Here is a 19,529-nt window from a genome sequence, read left to right on the forward strand (position 1 = left end):
ACCTTCTGGGGCACGAATGCCTCGGTCCCGCCCGCTGAGGCCCAGATGAAATCGGGTTTCAAAAGCTCCCCAGCTGATTCTAATGTACAACCAGGGTGGAGACCCACCGAATTAAGTAGCTCCCTGCAGCCCCCGCGTGAACAAAAGGTTTCGGGACTGTGAATTGGGGCAAGGCTGCTCAAACACAGGGAGTCCTTGGAGCAGTGCCTCGGGCCTCGGTTTCTTTATCTGCACAATGGGTGATGAGTAGGACTGTAAAGGCCCCTCCAGCTGTAATAGTTCTCTTCTGGGACGCGGATCGGCGCCTCCGAGATCGAGGCAGCCCGCTCCCCTCTCTCCCCATCCCCCCGCTGGCTTTTCCGGTTTCCGCGCCCCTTGGCGCTCGCTCGGGGGTCCCAGAGGAAGCCGCAAGCTTCGCCGCCGCCTCGGCGCGCGCGCTGCCCGGTTGGGGCCCCGGCTGCGGGCGTACAAAGCCCCCGGCGCTGACGTCAGGGCCCCTCTCGGCGGGGCCGGCCCCCAATGCAGGCGGAGCCGCGCCGCGCTCCCACCCCGGCCCGGAGCGAGGACCAGCAGCCAGCCCGGCAGCCCAGCGCAGCCCGCCCGCCCGCGCACGTGCCCGCCGGACCTGCAAACTTGTGCCACCGCCTCTGCCCGTCCCCGGAGAGCCCGAGCGCCAGCAGCCCGCGCCTCCCGCCCGTCTCCAGCCATGGGTAAGTCAACGCGCTGGCCCCGCGCCACCGCCACTATCACGGCCACGGCCTCGCGCCCCCGCCTCGCCCCCGCTCAGGTGCGGCCTCCTGCGGGTACCTCCGCGACCCGGCCCGGGTGAGAGGGTGGGGTGCGGAGGTGGGAGGGGCGCGGCGCAGGTGTCCCGAACACCCAGGTGCGCGTCCCCGCCCTATCTCGGGGGCGTCCCCACCCCGGCGGCGCTCGGCTGCGCCCGAGGGCGTGCGGCTCGCCGGAGGGGAAGAGAGGGAACCCCGGGAGGGGGAGTCCAGGGCGCGGAAGGAGCGTCTCGGGCTGCGGGCTCCTGCTTTATTTTCAGGGGGTGGGAGAGAGTAGCTTCTTGCCCTTTTCCCGGGACGCCCTCTTGTCGCCCGAGCTCCGAGTCCGATCCGGTCCCACCGTGCCGGCGTCCTGTTCGCCTTAAACCCACCTGAAGCCAACGCCCAGTTCCCCAGCCCTGGGGTCTTCCGAGAGCTCGTTTGGGAACCATGAGCCTTGTAACCAGGAAGGTGGGAGGGAGAGGGACAGGAGGGGACTGAGGGTGAGCCTCTTTGTCCCCCGTTTCAACTATCAAAATAATGACCTGGGAGCAGGTGGAGACGATGTGCCCCGCGGGTTTCGATGCAGCTGGGGGCTCGACTACTCAGGGTGAAAAAGCCGAGCTCTGGGGATTGAATATCTCCCACCTGGCCCGGGGCAGATAACAGGCGGCTGTAGGATTCTGTCTTGTCACCTCCTGACACCCCCGAAATCCTGCTGTCAGCAACATGTCGTTAAACGGGGACGCTGTATCGCTCGGAAAACTCGTAAAGAGTGCGTTGGAAATCAGGCTTTTTCCGCTGCACCCCTGGAAATGTGCTTGGGAAAGGATTTTCTTTCCCTGCTCTGTAATCCTTCTCTAGTGGCAGACAGACTCCAGCCACAAAAGCCACAAGACTCAGGAGCCCCTCGGAAGTATTCCTAATGAGGGAGTCAGTGCGTTTAACCATTGCGGCCCCTGGGGGGGGGCTCGGGAATTCCTTGCTGAGCCCCCGGCCCCGGCCCCCTACCCCCATCCTACATTCCCTGTGCTATTGATTGAGTGTGTAGGTGGTAATTTTGTACCGATTAACATTTCGCTGAGGGTTAGTAAGGAGGGCACATTATTTCGCATTTAAAAGGAAGCTCAAAGATTTTTAGAGTTCAATCTTTTTTTTTTGGTTTTTTAAAATTTACTAGGTGATCAAAATCAGGAAGGAAATAAGGCCCCCAAAATCCAACAGGACAATTTCTTACCAAAAAGTTAAGGATGAGATAGGATAAGATCCTTCTAGAAAGGGCAGAATTGCATGACCTGTATCTCTGGTTCCTACTTCTCTTAATGCCCGCACTGAGTGGTCACAGCCTGTAACTGTTTGGGCAGTGCTTGGCACAGACGTGTTGAAGTTACACAGAAGTGCAGGCTTGAGGAAAGCATTAACTAATTTTCCTGAAATAAAGTTATCTCTGGTGGGGTTTTTTTTGTTGCTGTTTTTTGTTTTTTAAAGCTAGGCATTCGGATTCATTCCGGTTAGAAATTGAGCGTCGAATTACCACTTGGGGACCTTCTTGGGAACGGCTTTCACAATCCCTGGTTTAATTGGGGCGGGCTTTATTTTTAAGTAGGTGTGGAAGTTCCATGTGGTACTCATGAAGCAAATGCCCAAACCAGAGGCCTGTTTTCAAGGAAGTACCTTGTGTCTGAGACATTTATTGCTTCTACACTTCAATTACCAATTTATGTTAATTTGTGCATACCTCACTGGTTCTGGCAGTCTCCTTGGCTTTAGTTTTTAGTTTTTACTTTAAAAAAAAAAAAGGTTCCCTCACGTCAGAAGGGAAACATACTGATTTCCTTTGGCAGGTTCTTAGTAAATACACCACAGGGCCATGAACTGGTCTTATTTTTCCAGATGTATTTAATTACCGAACATACCCTGATGAATGTTGTAATTGAAATGATTTAACGCTGGGAAAACTCTGACCATTTGTCCACTGGCAGGGACTTTGGTTCTTATACAAGTCACTTCCTTAATGTGGTATCAGTTAATTTACTGGTAAAATGGGTGAGGTTTGTGGAAATAACTGATAAAAGTCCCTTTGGACTCGTTTTAAGGTATTCAAAATCTTTAAGTTGGCAAAGAAAATAATGAGCAGTGGTGGTGCGTGCAGTTTTATCTTTCAATGCATCTTAAAAGAAAACATGTTTTTCAAAAGTTGTTGAGCCGGTTGACTTTTTTTTAATGGCTTTGTTGAGATAGAATTCACATACCATGTAATTCACACATTTAAGTGTGCAAAGTCAGTGATTTTTAGTATATTCAGAGTTGTGCAACCACTGCCACTAGCTATCATTGTCATCACCCCCAAAAGAAACCCTGTACCCATTAGAAGTCCCTCCCCATTCTCCCCACTCCCCAACCCCTAGCAACCACTAATCTGCTTTCCGTCTCTATGGACTTGCCTGTTCTGGACATTTCATGTAAATGCAATGAGCCAATTGATGTTTGCAGTGTGTTTGACTATTCAGTACCGTTGGTTGTTTTGCACAATGGGAAGATGTCTATGTACTTTTTGTATGCTGTACAACACCTAAATGAGTCAGTTGAAGCTAATTATTTCACTGGCTGAAGAGTTCCACATTTGGCCATTGTGCACGTGTATATGCTCCCACTTGCCCCGAGCTCGCGCTCGCTCGCTCGCTCGCGCTCTCTCTCTCAGTCACTGTTACTCTGATGGGAACTCAGGTTGCCTAATAGAATTTTGAGTCTGTTACTTCTTCATAGGCCTGAAGACATACCAACTAAATGGATTCCCTGCAGTAACCTCTTATGAGGCATTTGTAGACTATCCACCCAGCTTTGATATGGATCGTGTATCCAGAGAGAAGTGCCAATTTTGTTTCATTAGTTGCCTGTAATTTTAAATGAAAATTATATGTGAAATCAGATACAGCAAAACAGCTAAATAGTTGTTTTGATCCGTTTTTGTGATAGGGAAGTTTTTATGAGGATTATGAATTTAAACACAGTCAATCATTTCACTAAATAGCATTTAAAAAAAACTGGTTGAGAGCAGTTCTTTAACTATAATGTGCCTACAAGTCATCTGGTGATCTTGTTCAAAAAGCAGTGTCTGATACTCTGGGCCTGGGTGGGGTCTGAGTGGCTGCATTTCTAGCAAGCTCTCGGGTGGTGCTGGTGCTGGTGCTGGTGGTCCCCAGGGCCAGGAAATAGAGGGGAAGCAGAGCAAGTCCGAGGCCCGGGTGCCTGCCCCAGCAGTTGCGCGAAATTACCATGTGATTTTGGGTAAATCATTTTCTCTTCTTAAGCTCAGTTTACTGCACAATAAAAGGACTAGATGAAATCATTTCTTTGGGCCCTTACAGGTCTAAAAGGATGTAATTTAGAAAAAAGAAATGAGAGGGTCATGTTAGGCTTGAAAAACATGAGAAAACAGCTCCCTAATTATTTAAACAGTTTGTTTTCATGAAGCCAGCATCACAGGCATCACTGGTAGTTGCGTTGAATGCTGGCATCTTGACGTGCCCGCCAACAGGACAACTGGCCCTCCTCCAAGGAGACTGGTGGAGGAAGTGTTCACCCTCTTTAGGGCCTCCAGCTTTGGCTTTTCCTGCCCTCTTCTCTTTAGAGCTGACCACTCCAGAGAGCCTTTCTTTTTTTTAATTTTATTTTTATATATATATTTAACATCTTTATTGCAATACAATTGCTTTACAATGGTGTGTTAGTTTCTGCTTTATAACGAAGTGAATCAGCTATACATGTGCATATATCCCCATATCTCTTCCCTCTTGCGTCTCCCTCCCTCCCACCCTCCCTATCCCACCCCTCTAGGTGGTCGAGCTGATCTCCCTGTGCTATGTGGCTGCTTCCCACTAGCTATCTATTTTTTTTTTTTTTTTTTTTTTTCTTTTTGCGGTATGCGGGCCTCTCACTGTCGTGGCCTCTCCCGTTGAGGAGCACAGGCTCCGGACGCGCAGGCCCAGCGGCCATGGCTCACGGGCCCAGCCGCACCGCGGCATATGGGATCCTCCCAGATCAGGGCACGAACCCGTATCCCCTGCATCGGCAGGCGGACTCTCAACCACTGCGCCACCAGGGAGGCCCTAGCTATCTATTTTGGTAGTATGTATAAGTCCATGCCACTAGAGAGCCTTTCTTGATTCTACACCCAGGGCCCAGGCCATCTTCAGAGGCCAGAGTCAGAAGGAAGCACGTACACTGAGGACCCACACATACAACATTTGCTTCTGGAAGTTTGCTCAGGAATTCAGATGCAGCTGGAGACGAAGGAATGGTACCTTAATGAATAGCTGGGCAGGAAGTATTCCCAGAATGGGCTAGCCTCCCTCCCTCGGAGTGTTAAGACCTAGTAACAGCCCACCCTCAGGTCCAGGAGAGAGCGCCCTTCAAGTCTTGGGATGTGGACTGAAATTTTGAATAAAACTCTAGTCCGATAGCACAGAGTACTGTTTGTGACAAACAGGAAGTAATTAATTACTTGGAAATTAATTTTTTGCTCCAGCAAAACACTTGCCCAAACCACTTGACCCCTCTAAGGGGTTCTTAGAGGACATCCTTATCTGCTGCATTCTGGGTCAACCAGTTAGATGGTTTATTGAAAATGCCAGAGTGGTGAATCATTAAAAGTACCATATATGTGTCTTACACATTTTATTTAATTTTAAACATTAATTCACCAGAATTTTGTTGTAAAGTCAAGGTCTTTGAGTGTGAGCCCTGATTGAAATTTCTTGAAGTCTTTCTTGTGTATAAATCACAGCCAGAATTCAATGGCTTTTGATTTCCAGTTTGATCCTTTTAGAGTGAGAGCCAACGTGTGTGCAGCATCCTTTTAGATCACCAACCCCACTCCCCTTAAACCTTTAAAATTGTCTTGCCCATACTTATTCTAGCAACTGTTTTTCCAAGTGACTCATCAATCTGGTTTTCAAAGAAATAAAAACTTTCTTTTGGCACTCATTTTATTAGTTTGTGTAACACCTAATTAAATTTCATAATTCTAGTAACAAGTACAACTGGCATAAACAGGTTTGAGAGTAAATATAACAGACTCTTCTGAGGTACACAGTTCAGCTGGTGGGACAAGTAGTACGTAGATGTCTTGGAGAATAGCCTAGAAACCAAGTTCTGTGGACGATGGTCATTATGGTTTACAGAAAGAATACAGAGTATGGGGTAATTGGGTGGGTCCATTAGGTGAACGTTGGTAAGAGAGCTCTTACTGTATCTTAAGCCAGTGTCATCCATTTAATAACTTTAACATAATTTTTCTGGTTACTATTAGCTGGCTTGTTAGTGTTTATAATATGGCTTTTCTGTTCAAATGTCAAATTTGTCAAGAACAAAGATTGCTTTACTCATTGTTTTATCCCAATGTTCATTCAAATAATTGACATATTGTAGGTACTCCACAAATATTTGTTGAAAGGATAAGGGTTTTATCATATAAAATGCATTTTATTAAGGTTTGTCTATATTATAAATGTATAGATTTCAAAGTATATAAAATTATGTATGGCAAACTGTGATAATCTAGACTAAATTAAATAGGGCAAATGACATTAATTATTCTTTAATAACATTAATACATTGAGCACAGATTTGCACAGAGTAACAGAATTTCAGAGCTTGAAGTCACTTTAGAAGTAAATTGGGGACTTCCCTGGTGGTGCAGTGGTTAAGAATCTGCCTGCCAATGCAGGGGACATGGGTTCAATCCCTGGTCTGGGAAGATCCCACAGGCCGCGGAGCAGCTAAGCCCGTGTGCCACAGCTACTGAGCCCGCGTGCCATAACTACTGAAGCCTGCACACCTAGAGCGTGTGCTCTGCAACAAGAGAAGCCACTGCAATGAGAAGCCCGCGCACCACAATGTAGCCCCCGCTCGCTGCAACTAGAGAAAAGCCAGTGTGCAGCAACAAGACCCAGTGCAGTCAAAAATATAAATAATTTTATTTTTAAAGTAAATTGATTGCTGTAGGCATATACAGACACAAAAACAATTTAAAGAACAGTGTGAATGTTATTTCATTACTGTTTCTTGCCTTTAGCTTTTTTCTTTTAATGTTATAAAATACTTTCCTCTGGTGAAGAGTACTTCCTCCTTGTCAGACTTTTGAAGTGCAAAAAAGCTTGGAGTGCAACATTGTTTCAGTGAAATTCCTTATTGCCCTGAGGATTAAAAGGCAACAATGGTCTTGAGTTTTCATTCTCAGCTTGTGTAATTGGGTTAAATGAATACCTACCACAGTGCCACGCAACAAGCATGTGCCAATCTGTAAGTGTTTGAGTTCCTGTTACTTGGCCATCACCACTTAGGCTTTTGGGAATATAAGACACCTGCTCAGTCAACAAGCGTTCAGAGCCCTACTCAGATGAGCGAGGTACTGTGCTAAGTCTTGAAGCAAAAATAAAAGAACAAAACCCAGTCCTGTCCTCAGATCACCACAGTTATTTTGGAGATGCGGATAAACAATTATAATAGAAGTACAAGGTCCTGTCGAATAATTTCCTCTGTCTGAGGGATAAAAAGAGGGTGGGGTGGTATTTCTGAGAGGGATTTTCTGGGGAGGGTGGTTATCCTTGATCTGAGTCTTGAAGGATGAGTGGGATGACAGGAGTCAGTGTCCGGGAGAGGACATCCCAGGCCCTGGGTACAGATGTGCAAGAGCAGGAGGTGTGGCAGAGACCCCTGCATGGGGAAGTTGAGGTGGTGGGCATGGCCTGAACGTGGGCGAGTGGGGAGAGCTGAGGCTAGAAGAGAGGCCAGGCCAGACAGTGAAAAGCCAGGAAAGAATCTGATCGTCACCCTGTTGGTCACAGAGAATCACAAAGGGATTCTAAGCAGGGAAGTGACAGCTGGAGAGAAGTGACAATCTACCGGAGGAGATAAAAGAAACCCAGACTCGAGTAGCTTGTAGGAAGCTTCTGGGGGAGACTTGTATTTGAGGTGTGTTGAGAAGGGTGGAAAGGATTAGGGTACGCGTGGAAGAGAGGTAGGAGTGAGCAAGGTTTACTGGTGGATCGTGAAGAAACTGGCCTGGCCAGAGCAGAGAATGGGTGTGGGGAAAAGTAGGAAAGGGGGGAAAAAAAAGATGGGGGGAGGGGCACTGAAAGACTGGATGAAGAGTAATGCTTTAATTGATTACACATGGACACACAGGTGAATCTTGCAAGAATATTTATAATCTTGTCTATTGCCTCCTCCCTTTCAAAAGATAAAGTGGAGAAGGAAGGAAGTGTGAGCCTTTTGCGGATGGAAAGAGTCTCTGGTGCGACTCCAGAGGGGTTAGGCACTGAAATGAAAGCCAGTTCTTGTCTATTTATACATTTGATTATTTTGAAAGTGTCATTATTTCTTCCTTACATATTTGAAAGAATTCACCAGTGAAGCTATCTGGGTCTGGAGTTTTCTTTGTGCAGATGTTTTAAACGATGAATTATATTTCTTTAACAGAGATAGTACTATTCAGATTTCCTGTTTCTCTTTGTTTCAGTTTTGATAAGTTGTGTTTTTCAAGGACTTATTCATTTTATCTAAGTTATTAGCTTTATTGATATAAAGTTCATAATATTTTTGTATTATCTACCTAATCCTGTTGTCTGTAGGATCTGTAGTGATGTTCCCCTGTTCATTCCTAGTGATGTAGGTAATTTGTATTCTGTTTATTTTTCTTGATCAATCTTGGTCATTTATTTTAAAGTTTATTTTAGTAGGTTGATATTACATCTGATAACTACATCTGATGAGCTGATCACTTAATTAAAAAGTATATTTTCTAATAATCAAAAAATAGGATTTTAATGTCTAGAAGTAAAAATTGCTTGGTTAAAAACAGAATCTGCTGAAGGAAAAAGTATTTAAACCTGATCTTTTGAATTTTACTCTTAATGGCTCTATAACTGTATTTGAACTTGGTTTGACAAGATCTGTTGTAAATGATCTTGCATTAGAGTTATTGCTTAGTATTTGCTTGTGTATTTGTTTTGTGTGGGACTGTTAAATTCTACTTTCCTCTTCAGAGCAACTGGAGACAGATACTGAAACAAAAGAAGTTGTCTTTCCTTCCCTTTCAAGTGTACTTTTAGATCAGTGTTTCTCAGCCTCAGCACTTTTGACATTTTGAGCTGGATGATTCTTTGTTGTGAGGGACTGTCCTGTGCAGTGTAGGATATTTAGCAGCATTCCTGGCCTCTACCCACTACATGCCGGTAACACTCCCCAAGTTGTGACAACCAAAACTGTCTCCAGGCGTTGCCAAATAACAACTACTGGGGGGGCAAAATCACCCCATATTGAGAGTCACTGCTTTCAAGTAAGAGGAATTGAAAACCTCTTGTGTTTCACAATATTATAAAATCTGAGTAATGGCATCATGGAAAACTTGGTTGAGCACACCTACAGAATAGAAAAATCTCCGGTTCAAAAGATGTTATCCTTCCAAAAGGGTTACTTGATTTTTCAAGTTAAAGGAAGTTTTTTTTTTTTTTAAACCCTTTTTCAACATCATCAGAGAATCTGGAGATATAGTGGGGAGCCTTGCAGACCACCTAATTCACTCTTTGGAGTAAAATGGTACCTAAACCATCTCAACAGTGAGAGCAAACACAGAGTGTCTGGCTTTCCTTGGTAAATTGTTCTGATGTTCAGGATGCTTTATCTCTGAAAGAACCGAGTCTATGTGGAGTTCCTTGTGCTCGCTAGAGTTGGTTTCATTATCCTTTGTTCTCTTCATTAAGTAGAAAGACCTCAAGGATCTAGTCACATTTCTTAACATCCTTAATTACCTTGATGGCCTTTCCAAATTTAGAATTCATCTCCTTAGCTATAATCAAATCTACCCAGATTAAACCTTTAAGGCAACCTCCTGAACCCTCTGTTTCATCCTTAGGGTCTGTAGTAATGACTTCATTACATTTTTCCGTGTGTTTGAGAAATGCAGGAGTTAAAGGGACTGATTTCCCCCTTCTTGCTCACAGAGATCCTTTTTGAACAGCCATTGATCTCCCTGCCCTCAGATGGAGACCTTAAATTGGTGTTTTCTGAGGGATCTGAGCACACTTGCAAAATAGTACTAGTGTACAAAGAGCAGGAACCTTGGAAGTGCAAGTCAGAAGGAGCCGACAAAATCTGCTATTTTGTGTGTGTATCAGGTCACCCTTTTAGGTTTAGGACCGTGGTGTTTCACGACTCCCTGAAAAGAATGTTTAAATGGAGGCTTTTAAAATGGCAGCTTAAATTCAGGCATCTGTTCCTTCACACAATGAGCAAAGAATGGAGATGTAATTAGCAAAGAAACTCACACCCTTAGGATGACCTTATTTGATGCAGCTGTCTATGTTATATTTTCTTTTTAGTTTTCTCCTGTGGAATAGTCCGACAGTATCCATAGTTAAGTAAGGCAGAATTCAGAACATTAAAGAGATGAGTTTTCATTCCATGAATTACTGTCATTTTGCAAAGCCACTGTCCTGGATTACCAAAAACTGTTGTGAGCTCTATTATATAATGATATGTTGTCACAGATAATTTTAGATGTTTTGCAAGAGGCACAAATATTATAAAAATCACTTTAAGATTCGGTATTGAAGTATAATACACACATAAAAAGTGGGCAGGTCGTAAGCATACAGCTTGATAAATGTTTGCAAACTTAACCAGTATATAAATTAAGAAGCAGAATATTACCAGCCCCTCAGAAATCCCCTGCAAGCTCTACTTCAGGCAGCCCCAACCAAGGGTAATCATTCCTAATTTTTGCCAACATACTTTGGCCAGTTTGTGCACTTTATATAAATGGAATCATACAGGATGAACTCTTAGGTCTGGCAGCTTTTGATCAACATGAATAACATTATTTTAAAACTCAGTGATGTTTTCTGTCTGGAAAATAGACCTGTTTCTAAATCATTATGGTTAAAAGCATTTATTAAATGCCTTCATGTGTAGAGCTGTGCTAGGGAATACATCAACCACTGGTTCCTACCCTCTGTTTTAAGTAGAAAACATTGCCACAGCAGGTGTGAGAAGGACTTTGAAAATAATTGACGGGAGATGAGATGGGTACTTGAAAAAGCATACAGATGACGGGATTATAAAGATAAGGTACCCCCACTAGCCACCTCGGAAATGGAAAAATACATCATGAGGGTTTGTGAATAAAGAGGAAGTTGTCGATGTGTATTTGTTCAGGATACGATCATTCCGAATATTTTCTGGCTTCAGGGTATAAGGTTGTAACAGATGTTAAGACCTCCTCCCAATTAATTTCCTGAAGAAGATAGAGTTTTAGGAATTGGCTGAATTAACAGTAGTTAGTGAACTGTTGGTTAAGTGGGTGTTCCAGGTGTAGTGCAGGTTTGGAAAAAGGGTTGAAGGTCTGGGATGATTTCTGGTTATCCTCCTGAAAACTCTTAGAAATAGATATAAAACTGTTTTTGCTAAATTACCTTTTCTTCTTGCATTGTCGGGACTTAGTAATAATCTGCCTTCATTCCTTCAATGAGGAGTTTTGTCATCTTACTGAAGTCACGATATAGTTGTTACCGAACCAAACTTGGGTCCTCTCGCCTGCGCACAATAAAGCCAATCTACTGGCCCTGGGTTGTGGTGAGGGAAAGTGCAGCATTTATTGCAGAGCAACAGGCAAGGAGTCTGGGACAGCTAGTGCTCAAAAGACCCGAACTCTCCAGTGGGTTTCACTAAAGCATTTTTAAAAGGCAAGGTGAGGGAGGGGAGTCCCCGGGTGTGTGCTCAGCTCGTGCACAGTCCTCTGCTTGACTGATGGTGAGGGAACAGGGTGGTGTCACAGGGGTTGATATTATCAGCCCTTACGCTCCAGGAGGCCTGGGCATCAAGCAGTTAACATCTCCCTTTTGGTGGGGGGTTTACACATTTGTAAAACAACTCAGGAAATGTGCATCAGGTACTGTTCTCTAGGTACTTCCGAGAGAGGAGGCAAAGCAGAGGACTTGGGGGGAGGGGCCTGGCCCGGGAAGGCCCCATAGGGTCCTGCTCGATTACACAGTCAGCAGAATGAATGCCTTGTCATCACATGGAGCTGGCTTTAAATTGTGTAGTGTTACCACTGCTCCCCAAGTCGCGGTGACAACGTACACTCCCACCAGGAGTGTCTGAGCATTCTAGTTTCTCCACATCTTCTCCAGCATTGGGTGTTCTCACCGTTTTTAATTTTTTCAAGAATCTGATACGTATGAAGTGGTATTTCATTGTTTTTCATATGAATTTCCCTGGAGAGGTTGAAACTTTTCGGTAGGTTATTGGCCATTTGAGTTTTCTCTTTCATTTGTATCCTTATTATTTTTTTCTATTGATTTGTAGCAATTCTTTATACATTCTGGATAATAACCCTTAGTTAAATGTGTTGTCAGTATCATCTTTCTCTCTGTGGCTTATCTTTTAATTTTGTTGAGCACATCTTTTGTTGTGCTGAATATTTTTTATTATAATAAAGCTCTAATTACCAGTCTTTTCCTTTAATCTTCTATGATTTGTGCCTTTTATTGTAGCCTTGTTTTAAAATTGTTCCTATCTCCAAGGTCATGAAGATGTTCTTCTACTATATATTCTCTTTTAAAGCATGCTTTTAAGGGACCTACTGTATATAGCACAGGGAACTATACTCAATATTTTGTAGTAACCTATAAGGGAAAAGAATCTGAAAAAGAATATATACACACACACATACAGATACATATATATATATATAACTGAATCACTGTGCTGTACACCTGAAACTAACACAACACTGTAAATCAGCTATACTTCAATTTAAAAGTGTTGCATAAAAAAAAGAAGAAAAAAAACTATGCTTTTCAGTTTTCAGTCTTTATTCCATTGGGATTTTAGTTTTTTGGTATAGTATGATGTAGAAATCTATTTATATTTTACATTTCCTATACAGAAACCACCACATAATATTTCCTCCTTTCCCCACTGATTTTTATATATGATCTCTCGTGTATTACATTTCTCTACTGTACCTATGCATACATCTCTGGACTCCATTCTGTTCTCTTGCTCTATTTTGCCATCCATCTGCTAAGATTGCACTGTCGTAATTAGTATAGATTTAAAATAAGCTGGGATATCTCCTAGAAGTTTTCTCCTCTTGTTCTTCTTTCAAAGTGTCTGAGATATTCTTCATTTTGTGATTTTGGAATCAGCCTTTGATGTTCCACAAACGTCCCTGTTAGGATTCTGAGTGGGATTACAGTGAATTTATAGAATAATTTTCATGATAGTGTGTTCACTGTATTGAACCGTCCATTTGCATGCATGGTGCGTCTTGCCACACAATCAGATCTTCTTTTTCATCCCCCAGTAATGTTTTTGCACACCTTAAAAAAAAATTTAGTGAAGGTCCCTCATAGTTTTCTATGGCTTTTCTAAAGAGAAAAAGTAAATCAGTCGGGGTCAGAACTAATTCCATGGAATGTCATATTTTCCTTACACAGACCTGTGGCAGATTGCAGCTGAATGTACAAAATGCTTCAGATTAATAGAGGCTGTAGGGAAAGCTGATTCTGAATTATCACCTACCAGCCTGGTCATAAGAGGTGAAGTGAGGTACTCTTACTTAAACCAACCCTTGATATATTATAATAAGATAAGAAAATATAACCCTCAATATGTTAAAATGCAGATTTCTCCCAAAAGAAAAATATGGCCCTATTTGCTCCACTGCAAAGACCAAGTTTACATTCAAGATGCAGACTCTCAGTTGAAAGAGAAAGCAAGCAAGCCAGTCTTCCACTCATATCTTAACAGCGGTGCAGCTAAGGTTACCCTAGAGTGATTTAACCACGCCTCTTCTGTCGGAGTGTTACTTCCCCTTTTGGCAGTGTCACTCATGAAAATGAACTTTCCTTGGTCGATTCAAGATTACCTGGTTTCCTGAAGTGGTTTAATGGAAAACTTTTCCTGGAATGTTTTTACGTAGCTGCTCACCCTGCTGAGAGGAGGCCAACATCAGGCTGGGGTGCGAGCTTGATTTATTCCGGAAAGCGGTTTATTCAGCTGTCAAATGAGATTACATGTGTGGCTGTTACCCATCACTTGACAGAAATATTCTTAGTCCTCCACAAGGCCTCAAACTTTTGTTTATTTATTTGGAGACAACAGAAATCACAAATGTAAATTCTCCTAGAACACATCTTTGGAAATGCAGTTTTTAATAGAGTGCAGTTACCCCCTTACTATTAATGATGATGATGGCCAGAAGGAGACTGGACAATTTCCACACATGCCTGCTGTCCCAGGACACCATCCCCCACCAACCCTCTCCCCTGCCCCCGCGATGCACACACAGACTTCCATACGTTTAGATTTGAGTAATCCTGAAACGCCCCAGTCATAAGAATCCGTTCTTAAAATTCACTTCTTTTTGTTACATGTCTTTGTCTTGGAGTGGTCTCTCATTGTAGAAACTCTGGAATTTAAAATTGAAGTCTAATAGAAAACAAACTTATGGTTACCAAAGGGGAAAGGGGGTGGGGGAGGGATAAATTAGGAGTTTCGGATTAGCAGATACTACTTACTGTGTATAAAACAGATACACCACAAGATCCTACTGTATAGCACAGAGAACTATATTCAGTATCCGGTAAGAAACCATAATGGACAATATAAAAAAAATAATATATATGTGTAACTGAATCACTTTGCTGTACAGCAGAAATTAACACAACATTGTAAATCAACTATACTTCAATAAAAAATACTTTAAAAATTAAAAAAATTGAAGTCTATATTTAGACATGAAAGTTAAGTTCTTTTTACTTTTTATTGTCTTATTTTAGCCCTTGGGGATTTGAGCAGAAATGGTGGTATTTCTACTTTGTGATTGAATTGCTATTTCCTCAGCCTAACACGACGAGTAAGATATCATTTAAAAGAAAAAAAAGGGACTTCCCTGGTGGCACAGTGGTTAAGAATCCACCTGCCAATGCAGGGGATACGGGTTCAAGCCCTGGTCTGGGAAGATCCCACATGCAGCGGAGCAACTAAGCCTGTGCGCCACAACTACTGAGCCTGTGCTCTAGAGCCTGTGCACCACAACTACTGAGCCCATGTGCCACAACTACTGAAGCCTGCACGCCTGGAGCCCGTGCTCCGCAACAAGAGAAGCCACCGCAGTGAGATGCCTGCGCACCGCAATGAAGAGTAGCCCCCGCTTGCTGCAACTAGAGAAAGCCCGTGCACAGCAACGAAGACCGAACGCAGCCAAAAATAAATAAATAAATAAATTTTAAAATAAAAGAGAAAGAAAACTTCTGACCAAATAACTGTGTCATAGCTTGGGTTGTTGACTGGAAGCCTCTGCTTGGTTGGGGGCTTGAAGAGGTGTGACTTGCCCTCTGGGCAGACTCTTTCCTCACAAGCTCAGTGGTAATATTTGCCAAGTCAGGCACTTATTCTTTCAAGGACTGGTGAGAAATGGAGGCCTCATATTCTTTAAGAAGTGACCATGAGTTATTTTTTGTTTGAAGAAGAGTTTGTCAGACTACTGATTCTGCGCTAGGATTGATCTTTACCCCCCAGGGGACAGTTGGCAATGTCTGGAGACATTTTTGGATGAGACAGCTGGAGCCTGGGGGAGGGTGCTGCTGGTATCTAGTGAGTAGAGGCCAGGGATGCTGCTAAATGTCCTGTGATACCCAGAGCCCACCCCTCCCCAAACACACAGTCATATGGTCGTCACATCAAGAGTGCCAAGGTTGGGAAACACTGACTTAGACTAAACTTGGTGTGTGTGTGTTAATCTGCTATACAGCAAAGTGATTTAGTTATGTACATATATACATTGTTTTTTTTCTTTTCCATTATGGTTTATTACAGGATATTGAATATAGTTCCCTGTGCTATGCAGTAGGACCTTGTTGTTTATCCATTCTATATATAATAGTTTGCACCTGCTAATCCCAAACTTCCAATCCTTTCCTCCCCCAACCCCCTCTCGCTTGGCAAGCACAAGTCTATTTTCTGTGTCTGTGAGTCTGTTTCATAGATAAGTTCATTTGTGTCGTATTTTAGATTCCACATATAAGTGATATTGTATGGTATTTGTCCTTCTCTTTCTGGCTTCACTTAGTATGATCATCTCTAGTTGGATCCATGTTGCTGTAAATGGCATTATTTTGTTCTTTTTAATGGCTGAGTAATACTCCATTGTATATGTGTGCCACATCTTCTTTATCCATCCATCTGTCGATGGACATTTAGGTTGTTTCCATGTCTTGGCTATTGTGAATAGTGCTGCTGTGAATATAGGGGTACATGTATCTTTTTGAATTACAGTTTTGTCCAGATATATGCCCAGGAGTGGGATTGCTGGATCATATGGTAGCTCTGTTATTAGTTTGTGAGGACCCTCCATCCTGTTCTCCATAGTGGCTGTATCAATTTACATTCCCACCAACAGTGCAAGAGGGTTCCCTTTTCTCCACACCCTCTCCAGCATTTGTTATTTGTAGGCTTTCTAATAATGGCCGTTCTGACTGGTGTGAGGTGATACCTCACTGTCGTTTTAATTTTCATTTCTCTAATAATTAGCAATGTTGGGTGTCTTTTCATGCGCCTTTTGGCCATCTGTATGTCTTCTTTGGAGAAATGTCTATTTAGGTCTTCTGTGCATTTTTCTATTGAGTTCTTTGGGTTTTTTTGTTACTGAGTTGTAGACTAAACTTTTGAAATCATGAAAGGCAATCTTTGCAAACCTTTAAAACACAGAGCCTGGGGGAAGTTTTGGGATTTGGCCTGAAATAGAGCAAGAGATTCTAGACACCGAATAAAGGGTCCCAGGTGTAGAACTTGCTGAGTTCAGAAGGTGCCATTCTGAAGGGAAGCCTTCAGGACAAACCTGTCTCTGATGTAGACAAACCTAGTCCTGGTTGTCACTAGTTACTGGTGACGATCTGGACCTACTTGTTGAATCCACTTGCCATCCATTGAACTCTTACCTTGGACAAGGCCTTCTTTATGATAAGAAGGAAACAAACAATGATAGTGTGTATGATCTAAAACCAAATCATAATCAGCTTCAGAAAATTCTTTTTGCCTGAACGGTTTTGTTTATTATTTCAGCCTCTGTCTAGCAAACTTGCAAATATTCCTGTAACAAAAGAAGATAGCATGGAACATTGCAGTGAACAATTATTTTTTCATTCACCATTCAGTTTCAAGCAGTAGATTTAACCTTTTTATTTTCTTGTAAGAGCTGCTAATGAATAGTACAGTGGCTGGGTTAAGTAGCATATTTCCCCAACCTTGGTGAAGATATTAAGTTGAGACACTTGAAATAGACAATATTTGGCCATTTGGGGGCATACAATATGGCATTTTCATATGGTTCAGTCAAATATATAATATAGCCTAGCTGCCCAGGAAGCTAAAAAGAAGGTAGTGGCCTAAATATTCCCTCCCAAGGGACTTTTCCAGCCTGGAATTGCAGTGAGAAAAAGGAAGTGCCCGTTTATTTTTTCTCTGAAACTTTGCAGATGCAACTAAAACCTCATTCTGATGAGTCTTCAATGGACTCTGGCTTTAAGTGTCTCAGCCCCAAACCTGGGGTTTCCCTCACAGACACTTAAAAACCAAATACTGCTGTCCTTCAGCAGCTCATTTGGCAAAGCAAAGAATCGTCCCCCAGTTTATCTACCCTGTAAATGTGGATTTGTGTGCTGCGTTCCCTTTAGGTGTGTGATAACACTTGTCTGGGTAGTTGTTAAGCAGGAGATGTACGAAGCTCTTTAGTATGTTTGGTCCGTTATTTCACTTAAATTTAATGAATGCTTCTCAGTGGCTTAATATTGGCTCAGAAAATTCATGATAGCTGATATTTGTAGGAACATTTGTCCTCCATATTTTTAGCTGATATTGATAAAATGTGGTAATTTCCAGGTAAGGGTCAGGTTTTTATGTCCATACAGTTGAGTTATTCCTAAACATATTTATATCTCTATCTTACCGTGCGTTTGCAACCCATGCACCTTTTTTTTTTTTTTTTGTGGTATGCGGGCCTCTCACTGTTGTGGCCTCTCCCGTTGCGGAGCACAGGCTCCGGATGCGCAGGCCCAGCGGCCATGGCTCACGGGCCCAGCCGCTCCGCGGCATATGGGATCCTCCCAGACCGGGGCACGAACCCGTATCCCCTGCATCGGCAGGCGGACTCCCAACCACTGCGCCACCAGGGAGGCCCCCCATGCACCTTTGATACGTTCATGAGAAAAGTCCAGTATAATTCCTCATATTGAGGCTTCTCCACAGGTTGTTGGAAAGTCTTATTCTTTTGTAATTTTTCCCTGCTCAGCATTCCTGAACATTACTTGAAATATAAAACTGCTTTTTGGGGATGAAGTGAAGAATGGGGAAATCTCTGTCTTAGTTTCCTAGCATTAAGAATTTATCCTAATATGAAACAGCAAGCCATCCGAGCCCTGTTTATTATACTCCTTATCCTTGTATTTGGAAGCAGGTGTTTTATCATGAAAATATACATATATATGTATATATATGTATATACGAACAGAAACCCTAGAGCCACATATTGGCCAATGAAGAAACTCTCTCCTTCCTGCCTTCCGCCCGCGCCTCCAGTCCATTTGCCTGATCCCTTTTTGTGCTGTCCGCCATACTGGTGTACTATTATTTGAAATCTCTGTGATAAAAGGTTTGGCCTCTCTTGGCCCTTCCCCGAAATTGAAGAGTTGAGACGGCTTCTCCAAATAAGTACATCAAGGGAGGAAAGAAAGATTTGCCCCACTGTAGCTCATCTGCCCAGGTAACTGGGAGTTGTGTGTGCTTCCATTCTCATGAGGAAATGTCTCTGTAATGTTACAGAGAAGGGCTACCGTTTGGTCATTGTCACAGTCAGATGCCATGCTGCCTGGGAAGAAAGGAGACTGGTCCAGCTGAGCCCAAGCTCTGAACGTCCACGGTAGTTCTTTGCTGTGATGCGACTGCTTTTGTTGGTCTCATCAGAGGCATCATGTGAGACCCAGCTTCCCAAATTTCATTGCACACTTTCATTGCCCAAGTGCAGCTCTAACTGCAAGAACTATGGTGGTGAGTAAGAGAGTCCTTGGCCTTTGAGGAGTCTGCAGTCTGGTGGGAGAGATGGACCTGTGAGCAGAGAAATTGTGATAAAATGAAAAGAAAACAACAGAGATGTATTCAGAAAAGGATTTTCTTCTGATGATAGGACGGTGCCAATTCTGCGCTGCGTGCCTACCACATATATTACCATGTAGGGGACATTTCTCTCCTTTCACAAAGTAACTGGCTATTGTAATGACAGTATAAACAGATATCAGATTTTGTTATATCTGAATGTTGCTACTTTTGCAAGTGGACATCCGGCTGAAACATATTCAGCTCGGCAGACTCAGACCTTCGCCAAAGGGCACTTTGTGAATGTAGCAAATCATCATTGATAGTTTAATGCAATTAGGAGAGAAATAGAGATGGTTGGTCATAAAGCCGATCAAAACCACAAGTTGCGTTACCAGATAAACCATCAGTGATGTCAGTAACTGTAATGACATAATGAAACACCACTGTTACATGATGCTTCTTTCTTTAGAAGCCTGGTGACACCATCACAGGAACCTGAACATTAATTAAGGTGTTGCTTGAATGCCTGACGAATTCTAATCTCTTATATAGTTTAGTCTTAAATGGAATGCTTCATTTAATTATTTCTATATAATTTTATTACCT

General features: G+C 42.9%; 1 protein-coding gene across 1 annotated transcript in view; it reads left to right on the forward strand.

Moving 5' to 3' along the window:
- The first annotated feature begins 632 nt into the window (after window positions 1-632).
- The window catches only part of GPM6B (glycoprotein M6B), a 163,040-nt gene continuing 144,143 nt past the window's right edge, over window positions 633-19,529 (forward strand). Inside the window, exon 1 of the mRNA XM_060087625.1 lies at window positions 633-710. Within this exon, the coding sequence (XP_059943608.1) occupies window positions 707-710 (4 nt within the window). The 5' untranslated portion in view covers window positions 633-706. The remainder of the gene's footprint in view (window positions 711-19,529) is intronic.

The sequence above is a fragment of the Mesoplodon densirostris genome, chromosome X, assembly GCF_025265405.1.
Source record: "Mesoplodon densirostris isolate mMesDen1 chromosome X, mMesDen1 primary haplotype, whole genome shotgun sequence".
Taxonomy (NCBI): Eukaryota; Metazoa; Chordata; class Mammalia; order Artiodactyla; family Ziphiidae; genus Mesoplodon; species Mesoplodon densirostris.